Source organism: Eleutherodactylus coqui, chromosome 2, assembly GCF_035609145.1.
Source record: "Eleutherodactylus coqui strain aEleCoq1 chromosome 2, aEleCoq1.hap1, whole genome shotgun sequence".
Classification (NCBI taxonomy): Eukaryota; Metazoa; Chordata; class Amphibia; order Anura; family Eleutherodactylidae; genus Eleutherodactylus; species Eleutherodactylus coqui.
Genome location: NC_089838.1, coordinates 279,226,239 through 279,250,321, shown reverse-complemented (window position 1 = coordinate 279,250,321; position 24,083 = coordinate 279,226,239). Strand labels below are relative to the sequence as shown.

Below are 24,083 nucleotides of genomic sequence, written 5' to 3'. Positions count from 1 at the left end.
TTGTGCGGCGCAGCTTGTCCACTATGTACCAACAGGGACTACAAGCACGTGACTCCACCACACGACAGCCGGCGCGTCCCTGAGCCTCACAACCGAGACACCGGCAGGGAAGTGGCAACACCGGCGCCGCCACACGCCGTCCTCGTCCCCGCGGCAGCATACAGGCATCTGCTAAAGCTGCCGTACCCACGTGGGAGCCTTCTCCCGCGCGGCCATGTTGGGCACTATCAGCGTCGTGGCGGATCAGCTGATAGGTTAGTAGCTGTCTCACTACTTCATTGGTTGGAGGTGTGCGTTCCAAATCAGCTTCCCCGCCTGTCATTGGCTACACGTTCGTTAGGGGCGTGATGTTTGCAGCCATGCTGTTTTCCGTGGTCACGTGAGCCATGCGGACACGTGACCTGCACATTCGCGGGGTTTGTACATCAGCCGCTGACATGATGAACCCAGCCACGGTAAACAAACGTATTAACGGCCGACGTGATGTGCTTGTGCTAATCTATCCACAATGTAAGGCTTTCTCTCCGTGTGCCCCTCGCTGCCTGCGAGCCGCAGCTGTACAATGGCGGTGCAGGATCAGTGTGGGGTAGTTGCGCACATGCGTATTTAGGAGCGTACTCTCATGCTCGAGGTGCGTGATGCTCTGACGACGCCATTTTGTTTTCCCGCTGGTTGTACTTAATGTGTGCGCCCCGTCACTCACTACCGTCCGCATGCTCTGCCGAGGAGCACGTGGTTGTGGAAGGAGTGGGGTGTTCCACGTGGCCCCCGAGGGTGATACCACCAGTGTTGTGGGGGGAGGGTGTAACGGTCGTCCTGGGCTCTTTCTGCACACGAGCGCAAAGCAATTGCAGTTTCTGTTAGTGGAAAATCGCAGCATGCTCCATTTTCCCGTTGTGCTTACACAGACGGCTTCCATTGAAGTCAATGAAAGCCGTCCGATCCGCGGTCCGTCAGCAGTTGACATTGTGGACGGCCTGTGGATTCCGCAGGAAAAGCAGAAGTTTAAGGCCTCATGTCCACGGGGAAAATCAGGCCCGCTCCGGATTCTACATGGACTGCCCCGCGGACACGAGGGCTGAAAAGAAGAATTTAAAAGAATTAACTCACCCGCAGCGGGCCGGGCACCTCTTCTCTTCCGCCGGCAGATGACCTTGGCACGTCGGCGACATGGCGTGCGCATGCGCCGGGCACATCCGCCAAGCCGAAGCAAGAAAGATCTGGCCGTGAGGAAGAGAAGACCTGCCCGGCCTGTTGCGGGTAAGTTATTCTTATTTTAGGTCTCCCGCGGATCCTGACGGCTTCCATAGACTGCAATAGAAGCCCGCGGGAGACCCGCACCTAAATGGAGCATGGTCCAGATTTTTTCATGCTCCATTTTTTTTTAAATCACTTTTATTGACGATCCGCGGGTATTTATCTACCCGCGGGTGGTCAATGCATCCCTATGGGGTGCGGATCCGCAGGCAGGAGAAGAGTTAAAATCCACTGCGGATTTTAGTTCTTCTTTTGCCCATGGATATGAGGCCTAAGGCCTCATTTCCACGGTAAAAATATAATTTAAAATCCGCAGCGTTTTCCCCGCACACAGATCCGCGCCCCATAGGGATGCATTGGACACCCGCAGGTAGTTAAATGCCTGCGAATGTCATTTTCCCCTGAGGCGCGGATTGCGTGTGCAGGAAAACACCCGCAGCATGCTCCATTTTAGTGCGTGTCTCCCGAATTTTTCTATTGAAGCCTATGGAAGCCGCCCGGATCCGTGGAACACCCGTACCTGAATTTCTGCTCTCTGCGTGCGGGAGAGCAGGAGTTTAAAAAAAAAAAAAAAAATGGAGTGCCCGGCGAATGCACGCGGCATGCTGCCAACGTGCTCAGCACATCCGCCGGGCCGAAGAAAGAGGATCCGGCCGCGACGGAGGGCAGGTCCGCAGCGTCCGGACAGGTAAGTAAATTCTTCTTTTTAGCCTCATGTCCGCGGGGAAAGGAGGGACCCGCTGTGGGATTCTGCATGAAGAATCAGCGGCGGGCCTGATTTTTCCCCGTGGACATGAGGCCTAAAAATTTAAAAAAAGACTGTCCTGCACACATCTGTTGGCGAGCCGTGCGGACCATCTGCTGTACAGGGAAGCCGGAAGAAGAGAGGTCTGCACGGACGTGGCTGCCTGCACACACAGGGGCACCCACCGCGGTCATGGAAGGATTGTGTTCAGGATTCCCCACATGCCGCGGACATGAGGCCTAAGGCCACTTAAGTGTTAAATCTTGATCCACGGCCCATCCGTAGTGTCAGCTGCCAGCGGGCTGCGGATCAGACGGCTTTTATTGATTTCAACAGAAGCCGTCCGTGCGCGAACCGCACACAAATGGAGCGTGCTGCGATTTGTTTTCCGCACCAAATGGTCCACAAATAGCATCTAGTGCTATCTAGAAGGACCGGACCGCTAGTCCATGCGGAGGGGGGTCACTCATAGACTGCTTTGATGGAATCCCCTGCTAACCCTGATTTGGCAGCAGATCGGGCCACCTATTTTGCACTATGTGGATTTGCCGGACTGCTGTGCCGTCAGGTGTACTCTGGAAGTTCAGAGCAGCCTCCTACTACACTCATAGGGAGTTCTCCACGGATCCCTCCTCCGCAGGTACAATGCATAGGGTTCTGGTCCAACAGTGGATCCTGCCCGACGAAAGCTTCGCTAATCCGAAGAGTTGCGATGTCATGCATCCTCTAGCGTCACGTTTGGCGAAAATTAATTCGCTCTCTACGGCTGATGTTCCTCCCTCCAAATCAGTGAAATTGCGTCAGCAGAACATTTGCTGGAGTACCTAAGCAGTTGCGCCAGGACAAATTATATTGGGAAGTTATCAGCTAAATGTCCAGCATACGGGGAACTCTTAGCTTGGCCGTCTCCATCATCCATGGACTCAGTCCCTGAATTTACAGTCCCTGGGATTAACGTCCCAGAATGCAAATGCCGTTTCTTAAGGGACCTGGTCTTGATGGGCGCAGGTCCTCTGCCACCAGTATGGCTGAGAGCCACTGGTGGTAAGTTTTTCTTTTACACATGTCTGATTCAGTTTTCAGACTACGCTTTATAGAGCGCCATCCGGGATACAAAGACCTTACATCAGACGGATCCAGAAGCACGCGGCGATCCTCCTGCTTTCTTGCTTGCAGAAGACCGTGGAACAGTATACACGTATACTGCTTTCAATTCTTAGCACTCGTCTCTCCCTACTGCTGATGTTTCCACAAAGGGACCAGCGAGATTCACGTACTTGTGTGATCTTGATGTAACGCCAAATTTTCATGTGCCTAGTTAAAATCATGTGGTTGCAACTACATCTTGGTAAGGGCTAATGCTCCCGGACGGATTTCCACCACATTTCACGCGACGGAAATTCGCTGGATTACACCACAGCTATTAGGTTCTATTGAACCTAATAGCTCAATGTTCACGTGTGAAATAACCCGCGGCATGTCCTATTTGCCGTGGGGACACGCGCAGCCGGCTTCCATAGTAGTCAATGGAAGCCGACTGTCACGCTATACTTCCACTGTAGCACATCCAAAGTATTACACGGCGGTAATACACGGCACCGCCGGCCACGTCATTTGACGCTGCCGGCGCATCACGCGCTGTACTGTGCATGTGGGCCGGCCCTCCATGTGGGATGCGGGCGGAGGATCCGGAGTAGTAAGTATGAGGTTTTAGGGGGGGTCGCCATGGCAGACTCCTCTGCGATATTCTGCTGACTGAGTCAGTCACGGCTGTGGGTATGAGCCCTAAGGCTGGATTCACACAGGGCGGATTTGCCGCAGAAATTCCGTGCAGAATTTCGCCGCAGCAAATCCGCCGGCGGCCGCTAATCTCGGTTTTAGCCAACCAAGTGGACGAGATTTCTCAGAAATCTCGTCCACACGGGATGGCCAATCCGCTGAGGTTAATCCGGCATAAACCGCGGCTGTGGCGCGGCTTTGCCGACCGCAGCATGTGCATTCTTTTTTTATTTCCACTGCGGCCGCGCTCTCCTCTATGGGAGCACCGGCCGCAGCAGAAGAGCGAGCGGCCGGGCCGCTGCAAAGCCGCTGCGGGTTTTTCCGCGGCGGTTCTCCCGGCGGAAATCTTGTGGTTTTTCGCTGCGGCCAAACCGCGGGATTTCCGTCGGGAATCCGCCCCATGTGACCCCAGCCTAAAGGACCAACCCTAGCTGTCTACCTAGAGAATCGCCGTTTCCAAGGCTAGACTTCTTCAAACACCCTTAGGCTTCATGCAGAAGGTGGATGCTGTGGCCATGGTCACTGTCTGAGAGTGTTAGTACTGTTGGCATTTTTGAGGCATGTGTCTCCATTGCCCCTTGTTTCTGAACCTCACCCCTCAGCAATGGTCAACATGGGTCCCGGACAAGACACGGTTGTGGGGCGCAATGGGTCTTTTTTGGTATCTGGATTCAATCACCTTCCTTCTTCCAGGTGGGACTGTGAAGGCAATGTTTGCAGTCTGGAGTTCTCTGGAGCCTGTCATTTGACCAGGTCGACAGCTAGACAGGCCCTCCTCATTGAAGGGGAAAAAAAAGAGAAATAGGAGGGACCGCAGTTACATTTTCAGCACGCAACGAGTCTGTCGTACAGATGATTGGGTTTTGCAGAGAACCCCCCCCCCCTCTCTAAGGATTCAGCTCCATTGCTTGCTGGTGCCACCACATCAAATTTCTGGACACTTATTCGTACTGAATTTGGTACAGCCAAGTTTTCTCGAGCCCTGAGTTCATGTGCAGCTAGCCTTGGCGGGGAGCATGGCATTTTAATTGTTTTCTCCCTCCCGAGCTATCGGGTGGAGTTTTTCTTGGCCATTTTGTCATCAGGAGAAGGTTGTTATACGTCCTGTTGCATATTGCCTAACTGCACATGGTATCTGGATCCACATCAATGAAGACTTAGGGCTCCCACACACTTGTGGTTGCGTTTTTTGTTAACGCGATTGTCAATGGGACTTTCTTATGTTAAAAACGCAACGCACCAAAAACGCAGTTGCGTGCGTTGCGTTTTTTATACAATAGAAAGTCCCATTGACAATCGCGTTAACAAAAACGCAATTGCAAGTGTGTGGGAGAAGGGACGTATCGGTCACAAGCTGCATCTGTCAGACTTTGTAAGTTTACCTCTCTGGAGTGGCATTCTTCAGTTGCCGTAGATCTCTGCTGGTACTCCTGACAACCCAAACCGTGCCCTTGGGTTTCCGAGGTGGGCGCCTCTCACTGACTCCGCTCAGCAGTAGTGCAGGTTTACCATTCCAGGGACATCATATCGTCAGTCCGTGTTATTGTGCATGTTACTCAGACAGCGGGTGCCTCGTAGGAAGCTCCTTGTTGGGAGATCTCTCCCGGTGGGTGTATGGCACCGTTACCCGGACCCCTTTATACTCTGTCTCTGAGCCTGCTGGATGTATAGGCATCCATTAATGGTGGTGGCAGTTGAAGAGCTGATTATGCTTCTTTACACATGCGTTGTCTTATATTTTTCCCACCCCCTAGGGACTGCTGTGGAACATCCCAAGGTCTTGCTGTATTCCCCAATGATACAGACAAGAAAACAAGATTTTTGTGCTTGCAATAAAATCTCTTTCTCGTCATGTTCATTGGGGGACACAGCAGCCACCTAGTCTGTAGTTAGGACTGTAACATATACTTCTCTTAGTTGAAGTTGGACAGGTCGTTAAAAAAAATCCTCCTCAAGCAGCCTTCTTACTGCATCTTCTCCTAACCGATCTTCTCCAGTTCCCCCTGGTCGCCTCACCTCCAGCTGGCGGGATCCTCTTCTTCTTGTTATGATGCGTCCATTGCCGGCATTCTTCCTGCAGGTCGGTGTGAGTAACATCACTAGTGATGTAGCTTTCACAAACTAGGAAGGAATGCTGAGCTATTGCCAAAACTGTGCATGCAAGCTGTCTTGCTGCAAGTATTCATACATTATTGCAGGGCGATAGCGCACATGTGCAGTCTTGGTAATAGCTGGACACTCCCTGCAAGGCAGTGAAAGCAATATCACTAGCGACTGGGTACATCGCCCCGCAGGAAGGAGAATGCCGGCAATGTATGCTTCGTCAACGGAAAAAGAAGAATCGGCCGGTTGGAGGTGAGGTGACCCGGGGGACTGCAGGAGGGCCTAATGACCAGACCAGATTTTGGAAATCTGCTAAGTGTCACTCTAACATATAATAACTCACATAACTGCACATCCAAGCAATTCTGACATTGTTTGTTCACCACATATTGTAATTCACTTAGGTGGTAAAAATAGACCAATATAGAATTTATGTATATTTGTTAAAAGCGCCAGAATTGGGAAACTTTTGAAAAAACTGCAATTTTTTTTCACATTTTCAACTGCGATAAGTCAAATATGTGCAAAGATACTGCACATTTTTTTTTTTTTTTTGCCAAGTTTTTATCAGATTTTTCCAATGTCTTTAATTCTGATTTTCCCACTGATATCAGAATGGATAATGCGTGCAGATGGAAGAGAGGAGTCTGGGAACTAGAGAATGAAATATCTTACTGCAGATACGATGTTTTCTAAGTGTCTTATGACCACTTGTTCTATTGAGTTGCTGGAAAAATGAACGGCTAAAATAAACATTATTCTGGTTGTTACATTTTATTGTCTTTCAACAGATGATGGTTCTGGTTAAAACACTGCTGAAGAAGGCAGCCACTCCATCCACGGCTGCACCTCCAGCCACGGCTGCACCTCCAGCCACGGCTGCACCTCCAGCCACGGCTGCACCTCCAGCCGGAGCCAAGAATGGTCAAGAGGCAGAAAGCGAAGATAAAGTGGAGTCTGGTATGGATTTGTTATCTAAAGTCCAATACACTAGTGTTTGCTGAATATAATGGGCTGCCTCTCATATTAATAGCCGCCTGCCCAAACACTAAACATATGTAGCCAAATGAATAGCGTAAGACATTTGCGCTCCCCTGGATATACAGAAGGCTGATGGAAAGGACAAGCTCATATACAATGGACTCACTATTATCACAGGGGTGGCTGGCTGCACTTGTTCTTGGTAGAGCAGACTTTACATCCACATGATATTGTATTTTTCTTCCTAGGCTGTGAGTAGTTGTCCTAATTCAGATGAAATTTGCAGCTTGTATCCCCAGCTAGTAGCTACACCCTTCTAAGCCGATGGTATCAACATAGGGGACTTAAGGCCCATTTCCACGCAAAGATAATCTTTCAAACAATGGAAAGATTTAGCGATCTCTTTGTATAAAGTGTTAATGGCCATTGACACTTTATCATGTTCATTTGCATGTAAAAGGGCCTCCAGGAGCTATTTGCAGGGCCCAGCGTGTGATTACTCGCTCGGCTGTGCACACAGCTGCATTCTTCTGCTCGCGGCTGATGGCAGATTACAATGTTATCTGCCGACTCCTGTGGATATAACCGCGTACGGTCTATTGAGAGGTAAATGTGTTTGCTTTACCTTTCGGTAGCTGAACAATAGATTTTAAGTTCACCTTAAAATTATTATTCAAACGAAAAGTGCACAATGCCCGCGTTTACATTTTGAGCATTTGGACCTTTAGGCAGTTATTTTAACTGCCTGCGGTTATTTACAGTTTGTATATCTTGCACTATTCATGTATTTGTCACTTACTTACACTTTAACCCCTTAGTGACAGCCCTATCGTAAAACTATGTCCTGCTGTTGCAGGACGTGTATGGAGGGAGGTAGTGGCGCTATCTCCCTCCATACAGCGCGGGCATCAGCTGTTTATTACAGCTGACACCCGTGGGCAATAGCTGCGCTCGGCCATTCGGCTGTTCGGTCCCGCACGCCCCCCCCCCCCCCCCCCCGCAGTGAGATCGGGGGAGCTGTGCAGGTGTCATGGCAGCCGGGGGCCTAATGAATGGCCCCAGGGCTGCCTTAGCAGACTGCCTATCAAGCCATCCACACAGGGTGGCTTGAAAGACTGCCTGTAAAAAAGCAGTATGACGTAATGCTATAGCATTACGTCATACTGCAGGAGCGATCAAAGCATTGCATGTTAAAGTCCCCCAGGGGGACTTCAAAGTAATGTAAAAAAAATAATCAATAACGTTTTTTTAATTGTTAAAAAAAAAAAGTTATAAAAGTTTAAATCACCCCCCTTTTGCCATATCTATTATTAAAAATCAAAATCGTAAAATAAAAATATGTATTTGATATCGCCGCGTCCGTAAAAGTCCGATCTATCAAAGTAGTGCATTATTTTTCCCGAACGGTGAACGTCGTCTGAAAAAAAAAAATAAAGAACGCCAGAAATACACTTTTTTAGTTACCCTGTCTCCCAGAAAAAACGCAATAAAAAGCGATCAAAAAGTCGTATGTATTCCCAATTACTATCGGAAACTTCAGGACATCCCGCAAAAAATGAGCCCTTGCTCAACTACGTCGACGGAAAAATAAAAAAGGTATTGCGCGCACAAAATGACCGCAGAAAATAATTGAAAAAAATTAAATATCTTAAAAAAAAAAATAAAAGTACTACAGCAAAAAAAAATACTATACAAGTTTGGTATCGTAGCAATCGTACTGACCCATAGAATAAAAATATCAGGTCGTTTTTGTTGCAATTTGTGTGCTGTAGAAACAGGACGCACCGAAAGATGGTGGAATGCCTTTTTTTTCCATTTCTCTCTGCTAAGAATTTTTAAAAAGTTTTTCAGTGCATTATATGGTACAATAAATAGTGCCATTGAAAAATACAACTCATCCTGCAAAAAACAAGCCACATACAGCGACGTCGATGGATAAATTAAGGAGCTACGATTTTTTTAAAAGGGAGTAGGAAAAAACAAAAATGGAAAAAAGCAAAAAAGCTCTGTCACTAAGGGGTTAAGAGGGGAAGCGGCAGTAGTTGTGGATAGTAGCAACACTTCACAGTGCGTGGTGATCATGGAAGATGTAAGGGGTTAGACAACTAGTTTCTTGCTGATCTTCAGTATACGACTCCTAGGAGTGTATGAGCAAATGTAGCTGCTCCAGAGAAAAAGAAACGCAAGCGAGAAGGAGCTGAAGGTAATTATCTGGCTTGGATTTGTTAATTTTTATAGGGGACAGAAAAGTTGGAAGCTTTACTACTGGTCACAAGATGTAAATTGATTAGTACTGCTTAAACCCCTTCACTCCCAAACCATTTTTCCTTGTGTTAGAATTTTTTTTCTGTCTGTATGACATTCAATCAACAGGATAAATGCAATATTTTTAAATTCGGACTTACACAGATGTGGTATTACCAAATGTTTTAATTTTTGTTTTATTCCTTGAAAAACATAAAGGGGGTGGGGCTTTGAACTCTTTTTGCTTATTGTAAAGAATTTTATTAAACCTTTTTCTCATCTATATCATTGGGGAATTTGGCTAAAGACCGTAGGTATAGCTTTTGCCACTCGGAGGCTACATTAAGCAGCAAAGTGTTAACTCCACCTACTAGCTATACCCTTCTTGCAGGCATCAGCTACTCGGTTTTTAGCTTAGTGTCTGCAGGAGGCAGACCTCTTCAATCAGCAGTCTTCAGGAGAACATGGATGGGGAAAACGCAGGGCAGGCAGGACTCTCCCTGTTCCCCCACGAGGAGGGCAGACGGCAAGTTGTCTGTCTTCCTCCAAGAAGAAATGGAGGCACATCAACTATGTTTGGTAGTGACCTGCCTACCAGAGGGTTCCCCATCCCGGAGCACTTCCCCTCTCCGTAGGTCAGCGAGTAGATGGGGTTCACTGCTGGATACGAAGGAGCATTCCCCAGCATCATGACACTTGGCAGCCTAGGTAAGTAAATAGTTGAGTATCTCTGCCCCTGTAACAGGAGCCCTCTCCTGTGCCACTATGCTCGCCATGCAGTTTTTTTTTGTATTTATGCAGCCTTTCGTTTGCCTGCTGCAATGTGGCCCTTCTCGTTTCCATGCGGCTTGTGTTTGATGCTGAGCGACATGACAGACTGACTGCTTGGCTGCCCTGCTTTTTTGACAGTCGCCGTGAGGACTACGTCATCATGCCCTGATGTGGCTCGCAAGCCACCTGGCTTGGGGCCTACACTATGGAGGTCTACGGTCCATTCTCTGCACAGCCTGTTCTCCAGCCCCCTTTCTCCAAATTGGCCCCTAAGTCCTAGGCAACGTAGGCCTGCCTCCCTCCTGCCATATTAACCTCAGAATGAATCTGGCCTTACTTAGACCTGTGGTACCTTCCATACTGGAAAGAGTACTATGCAGAGGAATTCTGCGGACAAATCGCTCCTCATCTCTGCTCTGGAATGGGTGAGCCTTACCTAACGGCTATCCCTTCTATAATTGTCCGCCGGCAGTTTCCTAGCATCCAGCCTTTGCACAGTGTCCGAGCCCAGGATTTAACATAGACAGGGGACGACCAGAGCCACATACTATGTTCCGTCTCACCACAGTGATATGAGATTACATCCAGTCAGAGAATATCTCCTCTTACGAACAGTCTTGTTCTATATAGTGGTAAGTCTGGTGTTCAATCCCCCAACAGGCAGCCAGGTGGCTGTAGATCCACCTGGCACTACTCCGGTCAGCCCTATAAGACACTGAACTAGTATTGGCCCAATGTCTCTTGCAGGCAGTCTCGGAACCAAACTGCATCTAGTGCATTCTATAAACACTGGACTGCTAGTTGTCAGCTGTTCCATGTGGATGTGGTTCACTCATGACTTCTTTGCTGGATGACTAATTGTTGGGACGAAATTCCCTGCTGACCCTGAATTGGCTGCAGAACAGGCCACAAATCTTCCCCTATGGAGATAGCTGGACTGTTGCCGAAAGGTGTACGCTGTAAATTCAGAGCAGCGTACTAATACGCTCCTAGAGCATTCTCCAAGGATTCTTCCTCCACAGGTACAATGCAAAGAGCTCTGATCCAAGAGGTGGAGTCTGTCCAACAAATGCTTTGCTGCTAAACCGAAGTGTTGAGAGTTCATGCATGCTTAATCCAGTCGACACACTAAAAATCAGTGGTTGTACCCACCAGCAGGGCATCCTCTAGTGTCCGGTTTGGTGAAACGCAATACAGTCTCTATGGCTGACGCGCCGAACGCATGTTTCCCCATCGTTCATTTGAGCCTTCCCAGCGGGATATTCTCTCACACAGGCCTGTGTACTATATATGTTCATACACCTGGATAAATTGGTAGCTTTGGCTCTCCTTCGCCAGTAGCTGTAGCCCCCACACATTCACCTGGAATGCTTCCTCCTAACCCTTCACCAGCTGTACTGTTGATTTCAACAGCCTGTCCAGCTGGGATGGGCTGAAGAATTTCTTTGAACAAGTCCCTTAGTCCCGAAAAGGGAAGTTACAATCAATATGGATATTCGATCCATCCTCCTGTCTCTGCAACTTTTAGCACCAGCGGACAGGGTTACCTTTTTGGTTAAAGCTAACAAGACAACAGACGTCGCGTACAGGGATTGTCGGGACACGCAGCATCAAGGTCATGAAGCACACTTCAACGATCTTGACTTGGGCGGAAGATCAGTTCTTGGTAACACATATACTTGGGGTAGACAGCTGGATATACGTCTTCTTCAAAGACAGTTGTTCCGTGGAAACAAGACCTTTTTCCCACAAGCCTTCAAGCTGTTACGGTATGCTACCCTTGATAAACCAGCCCGGGTGCCCTAGATCTCACCAACAACCCCTGTCCCTGCCTACTTGCCTCCACTTCTGGCTAACCCTAGGCGGGCAACTGGGCGACGGTTCCTACTCTCCCTAGGGACCGAAAAAGGGACGCTGGCGTACCTGGATGGAAAGGGTAGAATACTGACAGAATAGGCAGATGAAAATAACCAATACTAAGCAGAACTGAGGCAGATCGAAAAACCTGGCGGATAGAAACAAGTATAGCAGACAAGATGACAGAGGCAGGAGACCAACAGAGGCAGACTAGCTAGGACACTGAGGGAAACCAATAACTGGCAGTGATTGCCAGTCTCTGCCCGACCTATAAACAAAAGCCTCCGGCCAGGGGCAGAGAGAGGGAGACAGCCAAGTCCCAACAGAACATAATAAAAGGGAGCTCGTACATGGCAGCTGCACTCACAGGTGCGCGTGCATGGTGCCACCAGCACCACGCCGGTCAGGCACCCGCGTCCCCGGCAGCCGGACAACAAGCCGCGGGGATGCGCCCCGACCATGGGACCCCGCTTACCGCCGCGTCAGGAAGACCAGCAACTGCCGCATGGTAACATTACCCCCCTCTGATGAGGGACCTCTGGGACCCCGCCACCATGTCCAGGCTTATCTGTATTAATTATCCTGCATAATTTTGTGTCATCTGCTAATATTGATATTTTACTCTGCAGTCCCTCTATCAGGTCGTTAATAAATGTATTGAACAGAATGGGGCCTTCACCGAAGGGACAAAAGGTTTCAATAATGACTTATGAAAAACCCTATAAACCCTCCATGTAGTTGGCAAATCAAGTTCATAAGTGAGCAGATTTACTACACGCGTGATGACAAAGGGACCCACATAACGCGCCGCCAGTTTCAAAGACAGAACCTTCAATTTCAGATTTCTAGAAGACAAATATACCTTCTGTCCCATCCTGTAAGGTTCAGATACTGACAGACTCCTCCCACTACACAACTGCATACGAGCCCCCGTTGCTTCCAGGTTCTTCTGTACTTCTTTCCATACCCCCTGCAGTGCATTTGTGGCGACATCAGCTGCAGGACAGGCAGACGGAGTAGAAATAGCTGTAAAGAAGCGAGGAGGCTGACCATATACGCAAAGGAATGGAGTTACCCCAGTGGAAGAACAAGTACGGTTGTTTAGCGTAAACTTTGCCACCAGCAGGAATTCTGCCCACTGATGAGCCTTTTTATTAGCAAACAACCATAACTATTGAACTAAATCCTGGTTCTTCCGCTCAGTCTGACCATTAGTTTGCGGGTGGAATGCTGATGAAAAGGAAAGCGACATTCCCAGGTTTCTGCAGAAGGCTCGCCAAAACTGCGCAACAAACTTAACCCCACGATCAGATACAATTTTTTTGGAAACCCTATGTAGACGAATGGTTTCTTTTACAAAAATCTTGAAAAATTCTATCGCGGTAGATAACTTCTTTAACGCCACAAAATGTGCCATCTTAGAGAACCGGTCGACAACCACTAAGATAGTGCTGAATTTCTGAGACTCAGGTAGATCGACGATAAAATCTACCGATACATGCGCCCACAGATGAGAAGGTACCGGTAACGGTCTCAGAGGCCCCTCCTGACGCCGACTTTTACTGCGTGCACAGACAGAGCATCCCCAAACAAAGTCTCGGATCTCCTGAGACATGCCTGGCCACCGGAAGTGTCTAGAACAAAGATCCAGAGTCCCCTGAACCCCCGGATGGCCTGCGAGAACAGATGAGTGAGACTCTTCAATGACTCTGAGATGCAAGGTCTCTGGCACAAACCATCTGCCTTCCGGCACCCCTGAGGGAGCGTCCTGCTGACAATTTTGTAGATGAGGAACAAGATCAGATTCTACAATTGCCACCACCACCCCAGGTGCCAAGATATTCTTGAGAGCCACCGTCTCGCTTTCCGGCGGACCAAAACTCTGTAAGAGGGCGTCTGCCTTCACGTTGTTCTTCCCTGGAATATATGTAACGACGAGGTTAAACCTGGCAAAAAACAACGCTCACCTGGCCTGCCGAGCTGTGAGTCTTTTAGCATCGGCGAGATATACCAAGTTCTTGTGATCAGTGTACACGGTAATGGGGTGTCTAGCCCCCTCAAGATGGTGTCGCCACTCTTCTAGAGCCCACTTGATGGCCAATAGCTCACGGTTCCCCACGTCGTAATTACGTTCCGACGAATTAAACTTCCGTGAGAAGAACGCACAAGGGCTATACCCAGTTCTCCCGCTGACGACCTGAGACAATACCGCTCCTGCCCCCACCTCAGACGCATCGACTTCAATAAAAAACGGTTGCCGCGCGTCCGGCTGTACTAACACCGGGGAAGTGGAGAGCGCCCTTTTTAGACAACTAAAAGCCTCTAGGGCCCCTGGTGAACATCTTACCAAGTTGGCCCCCTTTTTGGTAAGATCTGTCAGGGGTTGGGCAATAACTGAGTAATTTTTAATGAATTTGCGGTAAAAATTTGCGGAACCCAAAAATCGCTGGAGAGCTTTTAGGTTGTTTGATCTGACCCATTGGAAGATTGCAGCCACTTTATCAGATTCCATTTGAATCTCCATGGGTGAAATCACATTACCCAGGAAAGACACTTGCTTAGTACCAAATATGCATTTTTCTAACTTGACAAAAAGCTGGTATTCACGCAAACGGGTCAGAACCAACCTCAGGTGCCGCATGACGGGGAATCCCAGTCCGGGGAGTACACCAGAATGTCATCCAGATATATGACCATAAATACCCCCAGGAAGTCGTGGAAGACTGCGTTCATAAATCCCTGGAACACAGCAGGAGCGTTACAAAGTCCAAAGGGCATGGCCAGACATTCAAAATGTCCTAACGGGGTGTTGAATGTGGTCTTCCACTCATCTCCCTCACGAATGCGAATTGGATTGTAAGCGCCCCCTTAAGTCCAATTTGGAAAACCAGTGGGCCCCTACTACCGGATTCAATAAATCTGGAATCAGGGGCAAGGGGCACTGGTTCTTCACTGTAATTTTGTTCAAGGCCCGATAATCCACACAAGGCCTCAATGTCCCATCCTTCTCCACAAAGAAGAGACCTGCCCCGGCAGGGGACCTGGATAGCCTGATATGTCGTTTGGCCAGAGATTGTGAGATATAGGACTTAAGGGCTTCGTGCTCATGCCCAGACAAGTTGAAAATGGCTCCCTAAAGGATTAGACTGTCGGGGATTAAATCAATACCACAGTCCCACTCCCTGTGAGGAGGCAAAGTCTCAGACATTTTCTTGGAAAATACATCCTAAAATAAGACAAATACTTGGGGATAAGTACGGTATCTGCTGAGCACATGGATACAGTAGTTACATGATTACAACAAGACAACCCCCAACGTGTCAATTCCCGGGTGGACCAGTCATTTTGGGGGTTGTGCAATGCCAACCACTGCATACCAGCACCACATCTATGGACATCCTTTTCCATAACCAGGAAGGACAGATTCTCAGAGTGGGGAACACCCACAGTGAACTGCAGAATGGGAGTCCTCCATTGGACAACACCTGCGGACAGAGGGGTAAAGTCAATGCTAGGGAAGTGTATAGGGGACTTTAGCGCTGAGAATTCAGTCATCAGAGGTCTGACAAAATTTAAATTAATCAAATTGGCGGAGCCCCCCAGTCAATAAAGACTTGCCCGGACCGACCGAAATTCCGGAAGCCCATCTGACAAGGCACCAACAACTTAGGGAGTACCTGTGATCCTTGGCGATCCGACAATCGCCTAGGATCTGAAGTTTTTCCGCTGGTTCAGACTGACATTGCAGTTGCTTCTGTGGACAGGTTGCTACCAGATGTCCGGCTTCCCCACAGTAGAGGCAAAGACTATGAGACATCCGGAACCGTTGCTGTTCCTCGGGACTTAGCTGGTGCACTTCCATAGGCTCGGCACCAGGAGTTGGTGTGGAAGAAGTGGAAGCGGGTCTGGAAGATTCCCTAGTTTTACAGGCCGTTTTTCCTCTGTTCTAGATCTCAGCCTCCTGTCAGCTTTTACTGCCAATTCCATTGCCTCATTGAGTGTTAGGGGAGCGGGATGAGAAATAAGTAGATCCTTGACATCATCAGAAAGACCCAACAAAAACCACATCTTTGAGGGCACTATCGTTCTAGGAGGTTTCACCAGCATACTGTCTTAACTTAGACCAATAGTCCTCTACCCACTGCTGCCCCTGACATAGAGACATGAGCTGTGACACCGCCAACCCCGCCCTAGTTCCTGAAAAAACGGATCCACTGACTGCAGGCAAGCCGAACTCTCGGGTAAGGAGTAGGCCCACGTCTGGGGGGGGGACCCTGCAGTAGGGACGTAACCAATCCCACTTTCTGGGACTCTGAGCCGGAGGAACAGGGCCGCATCCGAAAATACAGTCTACATGCCTGCTGAAAAACAAAAAACTTGCTTCTCTCCCCTGAAAATACCTCAGAGAGAGGACACTTGGGCTCAGGGATAGACGACAATGCTCGCTGCTCCTGGGCCACCATACAACCGGACAGGTCTTGGATCACGCCCACTAGATCCTGCAACTGACTAGGAAGGACACTCATAGTCTCCATTGGAGAGCAAAACAAAACCCACAGGGTAATTTTAAGGGACAGTTATTATGTTACGGTATCCTACCCGATGATACGCCAGCCCGGGTTGCCCTAGAACTTACCCGCAACCCCTGTCCCTGCCTACTGGCCTCCACTCCTGGCTAATCCCAGGCGGGCAACTGGGCGGCGGTCCCTACTCTAGCTAGGGACTGAGGAGGGACGCTGGCATACCAAGATGGGACAGGGTAGAATACCGACAGGAAGGGCAGATGAATAAACCAACAGAAAATACAAGCAGACCAAGGCAGTTGGGATAACCTGGCAGATATAGCAAACAAGTTGACAACAGGAGACTGACAGAGGCAGGATATAAACACACTGGCAGAAACCAATAACTGGCAGTGAATACACCTCACTGCCAGCCTTATAAACACCTCCCAGCAGAATCAAATGAACAGGAGACTGAGCACGGAGCTGCATTCGCAGGCACATGGCTCCTACTGGACCCACGAGAGTACGCACCGCGCCGACCAGCCTCCCACGCCCCCGGCAGCCGGACAAGTAGCCGGGGGGATGCGCCCCGACCACGGGACCCAGCGCCCAGCTGAACTGGGAGGACCCGCAGCCGCCGCATGGTAACATCGGTCTACCCTTCTATCTATAGCGATTGAGCCCAAGGGATGCACCTGTCACAAGCGGGCTCTGTATGAACTTGCTGGCTTACCTCTCTCGAGTGGCATTCTTCAGACACCCTAGCTCTCTGCTTGTAATCCTAACAACTCTCGCACTGACTCCGATCCGCCGCAGTAGAGGTTTACAGTGCCAAGGATATCATATCATCAGGCCGTGTTACGGCAAATGTTACTCGGGAGGTGGGTGTCTCGTCGGGAGCTCTTACCTGGTGGGTGGATGGGGCCATAACACTGACCGCCTTATACTCCTTCTCTAAGCATACCGGATGTATAGGCATCCATTAGCGTTAGTCACAGTTAAAGAGCTGATAACTCTTTCTTGCGTCGTCGTCTTATATTTTCCCATCTCCAAGAAACCGCTCTAGAACGACCCACGGTCTTGAGCTGTGTCCTCCAATGATACAGACAAGAAAACAAGATTTTTGTACTTACAGTAAAATCTCTTTCTCGTTCAGTTCATTGGGGGAGACAGCTAAAGACCGGTAACTTCTCTAAGCATACTGGATGTATAGGCATACGTTAGCGCTAGTCGCAGTTAAAGAGCTGATAATTGTTTTGTTTACTACATGCATCTTCTTATACTTTCCCACCCTTGAGAAACCGCTCTAGAACGACCCACAGTCTTTAGCTGTGTCCTCCAATGATACAGACAAGAAAACAAGATTTTTGTACTTACCATAAAATCTTTTTCTTGTCATGTTCGTTGGGGAACACAGCAGCCACCTAGTCTGTTGTTAGGACTGTAACCTATACTCCTCTTGGTTGGCGTGGCCTCTGTGTGTTCACACGTGGTGTTGGAATGAGTTACAGTTCATGAGGATTGTTATTTATTACCTATTGTTGTTGTATCCTACTTGGCTGCTCCGACTGCTTGCGTAGAATCTGAGTAGCTGGTGCCTGCAGGAGGGGTATAGCTAGTAGGATGAGTTAACACTTTTCTGCTTAGTGTTGCCTCCTAGTGGCAGAAGCTATACCCACAGTCTTTAGCTGTGTCCTCAAATAAACATGACGAGAAAGAGCTTTTACTGTAAGTACAAAAATCTTGTTTTTACTTTTGACCCACCAGTGGTACTTGAACTTGAGATCAGTCACTTGTGCAGCATATTGTATTGCTTCAGAGTTGCAGTATGTTGTACTTTTACCATTTGCCTATTAAGCGATGCCTCAAATATTGAATATTTATGGGACTTTATACTGCAAACCCCATGGTGACATTTTTAACTGACGTGCCATTCAGTGTTTGGTCTTTAAGGGAGCCATGGGATCTTATGCGTTATTGACATATAATTAAACCAACTTCATTTAATAAAAACGCATGACAGCATTTTGGGGATAAAAAGGCCACAGTATGTTATTAAAGGGTTCCGTTGGGGAGTTTTCCTCCCATAAACCAATATAATCAATCACCATGTAATAAAGTAATACTTGGTCACCACGACAAAAATACCCATATAACTTATGAAGGCCTTGTCAATCTGACTTCAGCACCATAACATCTTCAACTTTGTAATAACTTAAATGAGGACTTAGTTCACCCAACTTAAGTCCCCCTCAAACGAATACTTGATCGCCACGACACAAGTAACCATATAACTTATGGCCCCAATAACTTAATTGAGGCTTCCCTCTTAATGAAATACCGCGATGGGGTAAACCAAAAGGGGAGGGAGGGCAGAGGAACGTTCACTTGGATTCTTTAACTACTGCTGCCTCACTAATCTCCAGGATTCTTATAGAACAGCTCCCTCCCTCAGTTCTTCAGCCAGCCAATCAGCTGCTGTTTCTAGGCCAGTGATTTCGCTCCTCTTTTTCCCTCCATTTCTGCGCTAGCCAATCAGATGCCGTCGGGCCAGCTGCTACTGGGGCAGATATTCAAGAATCTTTCAATGATGATCTCGTCTGACCCTGACTTGAACTCAAGCACAAGGTTAAATCCCTAACCATCATTACTGAGGGCATATTTATTATATTTAGCATTAACCGCTCAGGTCCCATGATGATTTTCTTCCTAATGGTCATCAAGCTTACATTAGTAGTGGACCTTTCGTTTCAGTGCAAACCCATAATGCAATCCTTTTGTGATAACTGGGAAGTGCTTTCTTCCATCCATGCCATACAGCCCGCTGTCACTTTCGCATTACTGATCATATATATTTTAACATTGTTAAGAGTCTCAAGAAGAGGAGAAGATTGCTAAGGAGATTGTAAAGGAAGTGGCAACCAAGGAGCTATCCAAGGAAGAATCCGAGGATGAGGAAGGTCAGACATATATTTTTATTAGGTAACATTTGCCTTTAACCCCTTTAGGACCTCCACTCCACGTTTTCTGTTTTTAGTCCCCACTTTAAGAAAAACAAAAATATAACTTTTCTCTATCCATTGATATAGCTGTGTAGGAAGGTAGTTAATACAGAGGTTCCCAAATTCAGGCCCCACGGCACCCCAACAGGTCATGTTTTCTGGATTTACTCACTATTTCACCGGTGATGTAATTATTGTCAGTGCCTCAGATATTGCCACAGGAATCAATCGCTTGACACGCATGGGGACATTAATTAGGCCCCAGGCTGCCGTGGCAGCTATCAGAAGCTTTTTTCGATGATGGCAGACAGTCTGCTTACCCTTAGGAAGGGTCGCCTAGGGAGCAGAAATGCAGTCCTAAGCTCTTGCTCACGACCTTAAGGTTGCAAGTTCGATCTCCACATGGTTCAGGTAGCCAGCCTTTAAGGTCGACTCAGCCTTCTATCCTTCTGAGGTCAGTAAAATAAGTACCCATCTTGGTGGGGGGGTAATAAATAAATTACCTGAAAGCGCTGCAGAATAAGTTGGCGCTATACAAAGAATGTCGTCTCTATAGTTTCTAAAGTCATTCTGTGGCTTTACATACATATGTAGCATTACTTGTGCCCTCTGATTTTGCTGCAGATGTTGTTTTTGGAGTTGTGGCTTGTCCAATTCCCTCCCCAAATGATCATAGTTCAGAGGAAAAGGTGTTTGTGTTGCGGCACAGTACTGCTTCGAGCTTCTGTAATTGATGTCCAAGAGCCTACCATCAAGGCTGGAAGCTATGCCTGAATGCTGCTCTGTTATTTTTAACTACTACCATTAGGATAGGGCAGTGGTGGCGAACCTATGGTATGCAGAGCCCTCCCTGCTGGCACGCGTCGCCGTCGGCCGCTCACCATTCACTAAGCAGCACTGCTAGCTGCGCTGATCCTGGCGCACACTGTAACGTCAGTTTGCAGCCGTTATCCTCTTCCCCCACTCCCCCGATGTCTCTTCCTTGGTTCCGCGAGAGCAGGGGGAGGAGGTGTCTGTCAGGCATATTAAATTTTTCCACACCACTTTTGCCCTATTCAGCAATTCCAGCAACCTGATTGGTTTTTGGGTTGACTGATTCACCAAACAACCAATCAGGTTGCTGGAATTGCTGAATAGGGCAGAAATGGTAAGGAAAAAGTTAATATGCGCGCTGGGCAGAGGAGGAGCAGCGCTTCCATGAGGAGGAGGGGGTAAGGATGTGGGTCTTGGGGGGCCGCTGTGGGGTGTCACTGTGCTACTGGGGGGCCGCTGTGGGGTGTCACTGTGCTACTGGGGGGCCGCTGTGGGGTGTCACTGTGCTACTGGGGGGCCGCTGTGGGGTGTCACTGTGCTACTGGGGGGCCGCTGCGGGGTGTCACTGTGCTACTGGGGGGCTGCTGAAAGGGGGGTCACTGTGCTACTGGAGGCCGATGCAGGGTGGGGGTCGCTGTGCTACTGGGGGGCCGCTACGGAGGGTCAGTGTGTTACTGGGGGGCCGCTGCGGAGGGTCACTGTGCTACTGGGGGGCCGCTGCAGAGGATCACTATTACCGCTAGGGGGGTGGGGGCGTCACTATTATACCGGGGGCTGCTGTGGGATGTCACTATTATCGCTGGGGCCGCTGTGGGGGAAGGGGGTCATTATTATTGCTGGGGGGTCACTATTATCGCTGGGGCTGCTGGAGGTGGTCCCTATTATCGCTGGGGATAGTCACCATTTTTTGCCTGGGCCACTGGGGGGGGGGGGGGGGGGGCACTATTATTGCTGGGGCCAATGGGGGGGGGGTAATTATTATTGCTGGGGAGTGGGGGGGTCACTATTGTCGCTCGGGCCGCTGGGTAGGGGTCACTTATCGCTGGGGTATGTTTACAGTGGCAGAAATGGGCAGGGCTGTTTCAAAATAGACAGCGTTCAGATTTTGACTGCTTTTTGGATGCGGAAATGCTCTACAGAAATTTCCGCTGAGGACATTCTGCAGTATTTCCGCATCCTAAAAGCAGTCAAAATCTCACGCTGCCTATTTTGAAACGGCCCTGTCCTTTTTAGAACGACGGGGGTAAAAATCATACGTCGTGATAAGCCCCGCACCTTGACATGTTGGCACTTTGCAGTAAATAAGTGGGTTTTGGGTTGCAGTTTGGGCACTCGGTCTCTAAAAGGTTCACCATCACTGGCATAGGGTCTTGATCTGTAACTGAGATATTGCTCTGAGATACTGCTTTATCAGCTACCCTATACATGCTGAGACCTTTATCTTAGGAATTAGGCAAGAGAGATTGCTCCTACATTTGGCATCCACCTCATTAAGTTTGATCCATGATAAACTCACATGGATTATAGATGGGGTTGAATATCTATAATCCATGTAAGAGATATGGGTGTATATAGATGTCTTTCGTTTTTCTATCCGACACCTCCAGATAAGGTTCGGGGGAACATCCGTTTCCTGATGAATTCGCTGAAAGCGATAACGTGTCGAACCTATAAATCTATCCATGAACCTATATCTGTGTTACATCTACACTGAATCCATATGAGGGGTTAATACTATAATTTCCCATTAGTAAAGAAAAAGCTTAATTAAAAATAAACATCTGGGAACATCTGGATATTGAAACATCCCGCTTCTGCTAATTAGAAAGCATCTGGGAACATCTGGATAGTGGAAGAAACCGTATGCTTGTCCTGTTCCCTCACAGATGTATGAAATAGGATGCTACTAACCGTTCTGGGTCCGACAAAAATGACATTGGGGTCGGACACCGGACGTAGGGATTCACGCTTTTCTGGGGGCTGGCCTGAATAGCCTAGGCTGGTATACCCATTTATTACCTTTTGGGAATTTAACCAGTTTATAACCAGATTTAGTGTTTACACCTTAAACTATTTTGAGTCAACAGTGCAGCATGTATACACCAGATATATTGTAATTGAGGTGGTGGTGACACTTGTTTATGTAGGAGTGTGTCATTCTTTGAGCCATTTTTAGAAGAAATTAATAAAAGGGATCTGCCTTGTGAAAAGTTTAGATATAATTTTTGATCCCTCTGCCCCTGTGAAACGATGTCCACAATTAGAAGAAATTATATTTTCGTTGATCCCAGATGACCCGGTTGCAGAATGGCCACACAGGGCAAATTTTCTATTGATTCCATGGCAAAATCCGCATTTGGTGCAGGCAGATTTCACCCTACTCATTAAAAGGGATTAGGTAAAAGGTAGAGTCCTAGGGTGACTTGGCAGAGTGTTTTTGCGGAGTGGTTTGCCATTGCTTTTCCCAGTCATCTTTACCCCCCAGCAAGCTGGGTACCTCTGAAGGATGGAAGGCTGAGTCAACCTTGAGCCAGCTAACTAAACAGTGCAGAAATTGAAACCGCAACCTTCAGGCTGTGAGTGAGAGCTTAGGATGCGCCACGCAAGGCCCCTACAAGTGATTAAATCCACTGTAAATTCACAGCATTCTGTGGATTTCAAATCGCACCACTGCGGGTCAATATCTGTGGCAATTTTTTTTTTCCAGTGTATGGATGAGATTTGGTAAAATGGCCCAGAAAATACATAGTGTATTCACCCTATGCGAATACATAAATGCAGTTCCTTCACTAGCTGTGTAAATGAATAGTTGCATACTTGTGGATTCAGTCATGAGCAGTTGATCACAAGTTTGGCAGATGGCAAGATGGGGGGGGGGGGGGGGAGGAGAAGTGTGATCCATGGAAACGTGTTCTTATTGGATATTGGACACGTTTTCGCAATTGTTGGCCCCAGCACTAATTGTCACACATTGCCATAGCATTTCTGTTTAAATATCCACATAATCGCTTTTATTATTCTCTCACAAGGTTTGATGTTTTTTGTTGCCAACTTGAAGTCAGTTAAGGACTTTGAGGAGCTAAAAGAATTTCTGAGGGAATTTTTTTCCAAGAAAATCTTACTTGTGCAGGATGTCTTTATTGGAGTTACAAAGTAAGTGGCTTTTTTCTGTTTTTTTTTTTTTTTAACTCTTGGATAATGTAGCATCTGAAAGCTGCAGCGGACCACCCTTAACCACGTACCGTTTGTATTCTAGGAAATTTGGCTTTTTGGATTTGTCTTCTGTAGAAGAGGTTGTAAAGGTTAATTCTCCTGCTGAAAAGAGCAAAAATGCTGAAAACAAGGAAGGTATTTAATTTGTTTAATATGGAAACATATTGTGTCTTAACTCTGTATACCAGCTGTTTGCACACTTCACTCCTAACTTATTTTGCGTGATCACAAATGTTGTCGACAGAGAGAGAGGCACGAACTCTGTTTGTGAAGAACCTACCTTATAGAATAGGTGTTAACGAATTACAAGAGATCTTTGAAAATGCCAAAGACATTCGCCTTCCTGTTGCAAAGAATCGATCCAGTAAAGGGTGAGTTAATTGTCATTGAATATATTAAACTAATTATGTAAATGGTGAACACTAAAACTCAAGGCCCATTTACACGGAGCAATGATCGCTTAAACAGTTTGAGTGACAGCTTTGAGTGATCATTTTGCATAAACTATTAAGTAGCTACTCAGCAACTTAATAGCTTATTAGTGTGCAAATGAAGTCTTTAGCTGAATGCAGTTACTAGCCGGAGGGCTCTTATCTGCTTTCAGCTCCTTTGTTTTCTGACGGGAATTTTTTTTCACATTTTCAAATGCTATACCTCAAATATTTGCAAATATACTGTACACATTTTTGATAAGATATATATTTCTATCGGATTACTTTATTCTGGAAGCAGATTTGAAAAACTGTTAGTTTTTTTTTTTTTAACCATTTAAAAGAAGTACAAATTTAACATTATTCATTAACATTTTGAAGA

At 47.6% G+C, this 24,083-nt stretch overlaps 1 protein-coding gene across 3 annotated transcripts in view; it reads left to right on the top strand.

Moving 5' to 3' along the window:
- The first annotated feature begins 383 nt into the window (after window positions 1-383).
- Window positions 384-24,083, top strand: part of LOC136612607 (nucleolin-like) — a 39,782-nt gene continuing 16,082 nt past the window's right edge. The window contains exons 1-7 of one of the 3 annotated variants that reach the window (XM_066593072.1): window positions 384-455; window positions 6,676-6,751; window positions 6,788-6,844; window positions 19,113-19,202; window positions 23,087-23,210; window positions 23,314-23,405; window positions 23,515-23,641. In XM_066593072.1, the coding sequence (XP_066449169.1) occupies window positions 387-455; window positions 6,676-6,751; window positions 6,788-6,844; window positions 19,113-19,202; window positions 23,087-23,210; window positions 23,314-23,405; window positions 23,515-23,641 (635 nt within the window). In that variant the 5' untranslated portion in view covers window positions 384-386. Of the gene's footprint in view, window positions 456-6,675; window positions 6,845-19,112; window positions 19,203-23,086; window positions 23,211-23,313; window positions 23,406-23,514; window positions 23,642-24,083 lie in introns of all 3 variants that reach the window. The other 2 variants (XM_066593073.1, XM_066593071.1) reach the window with 2 other exon arrangements.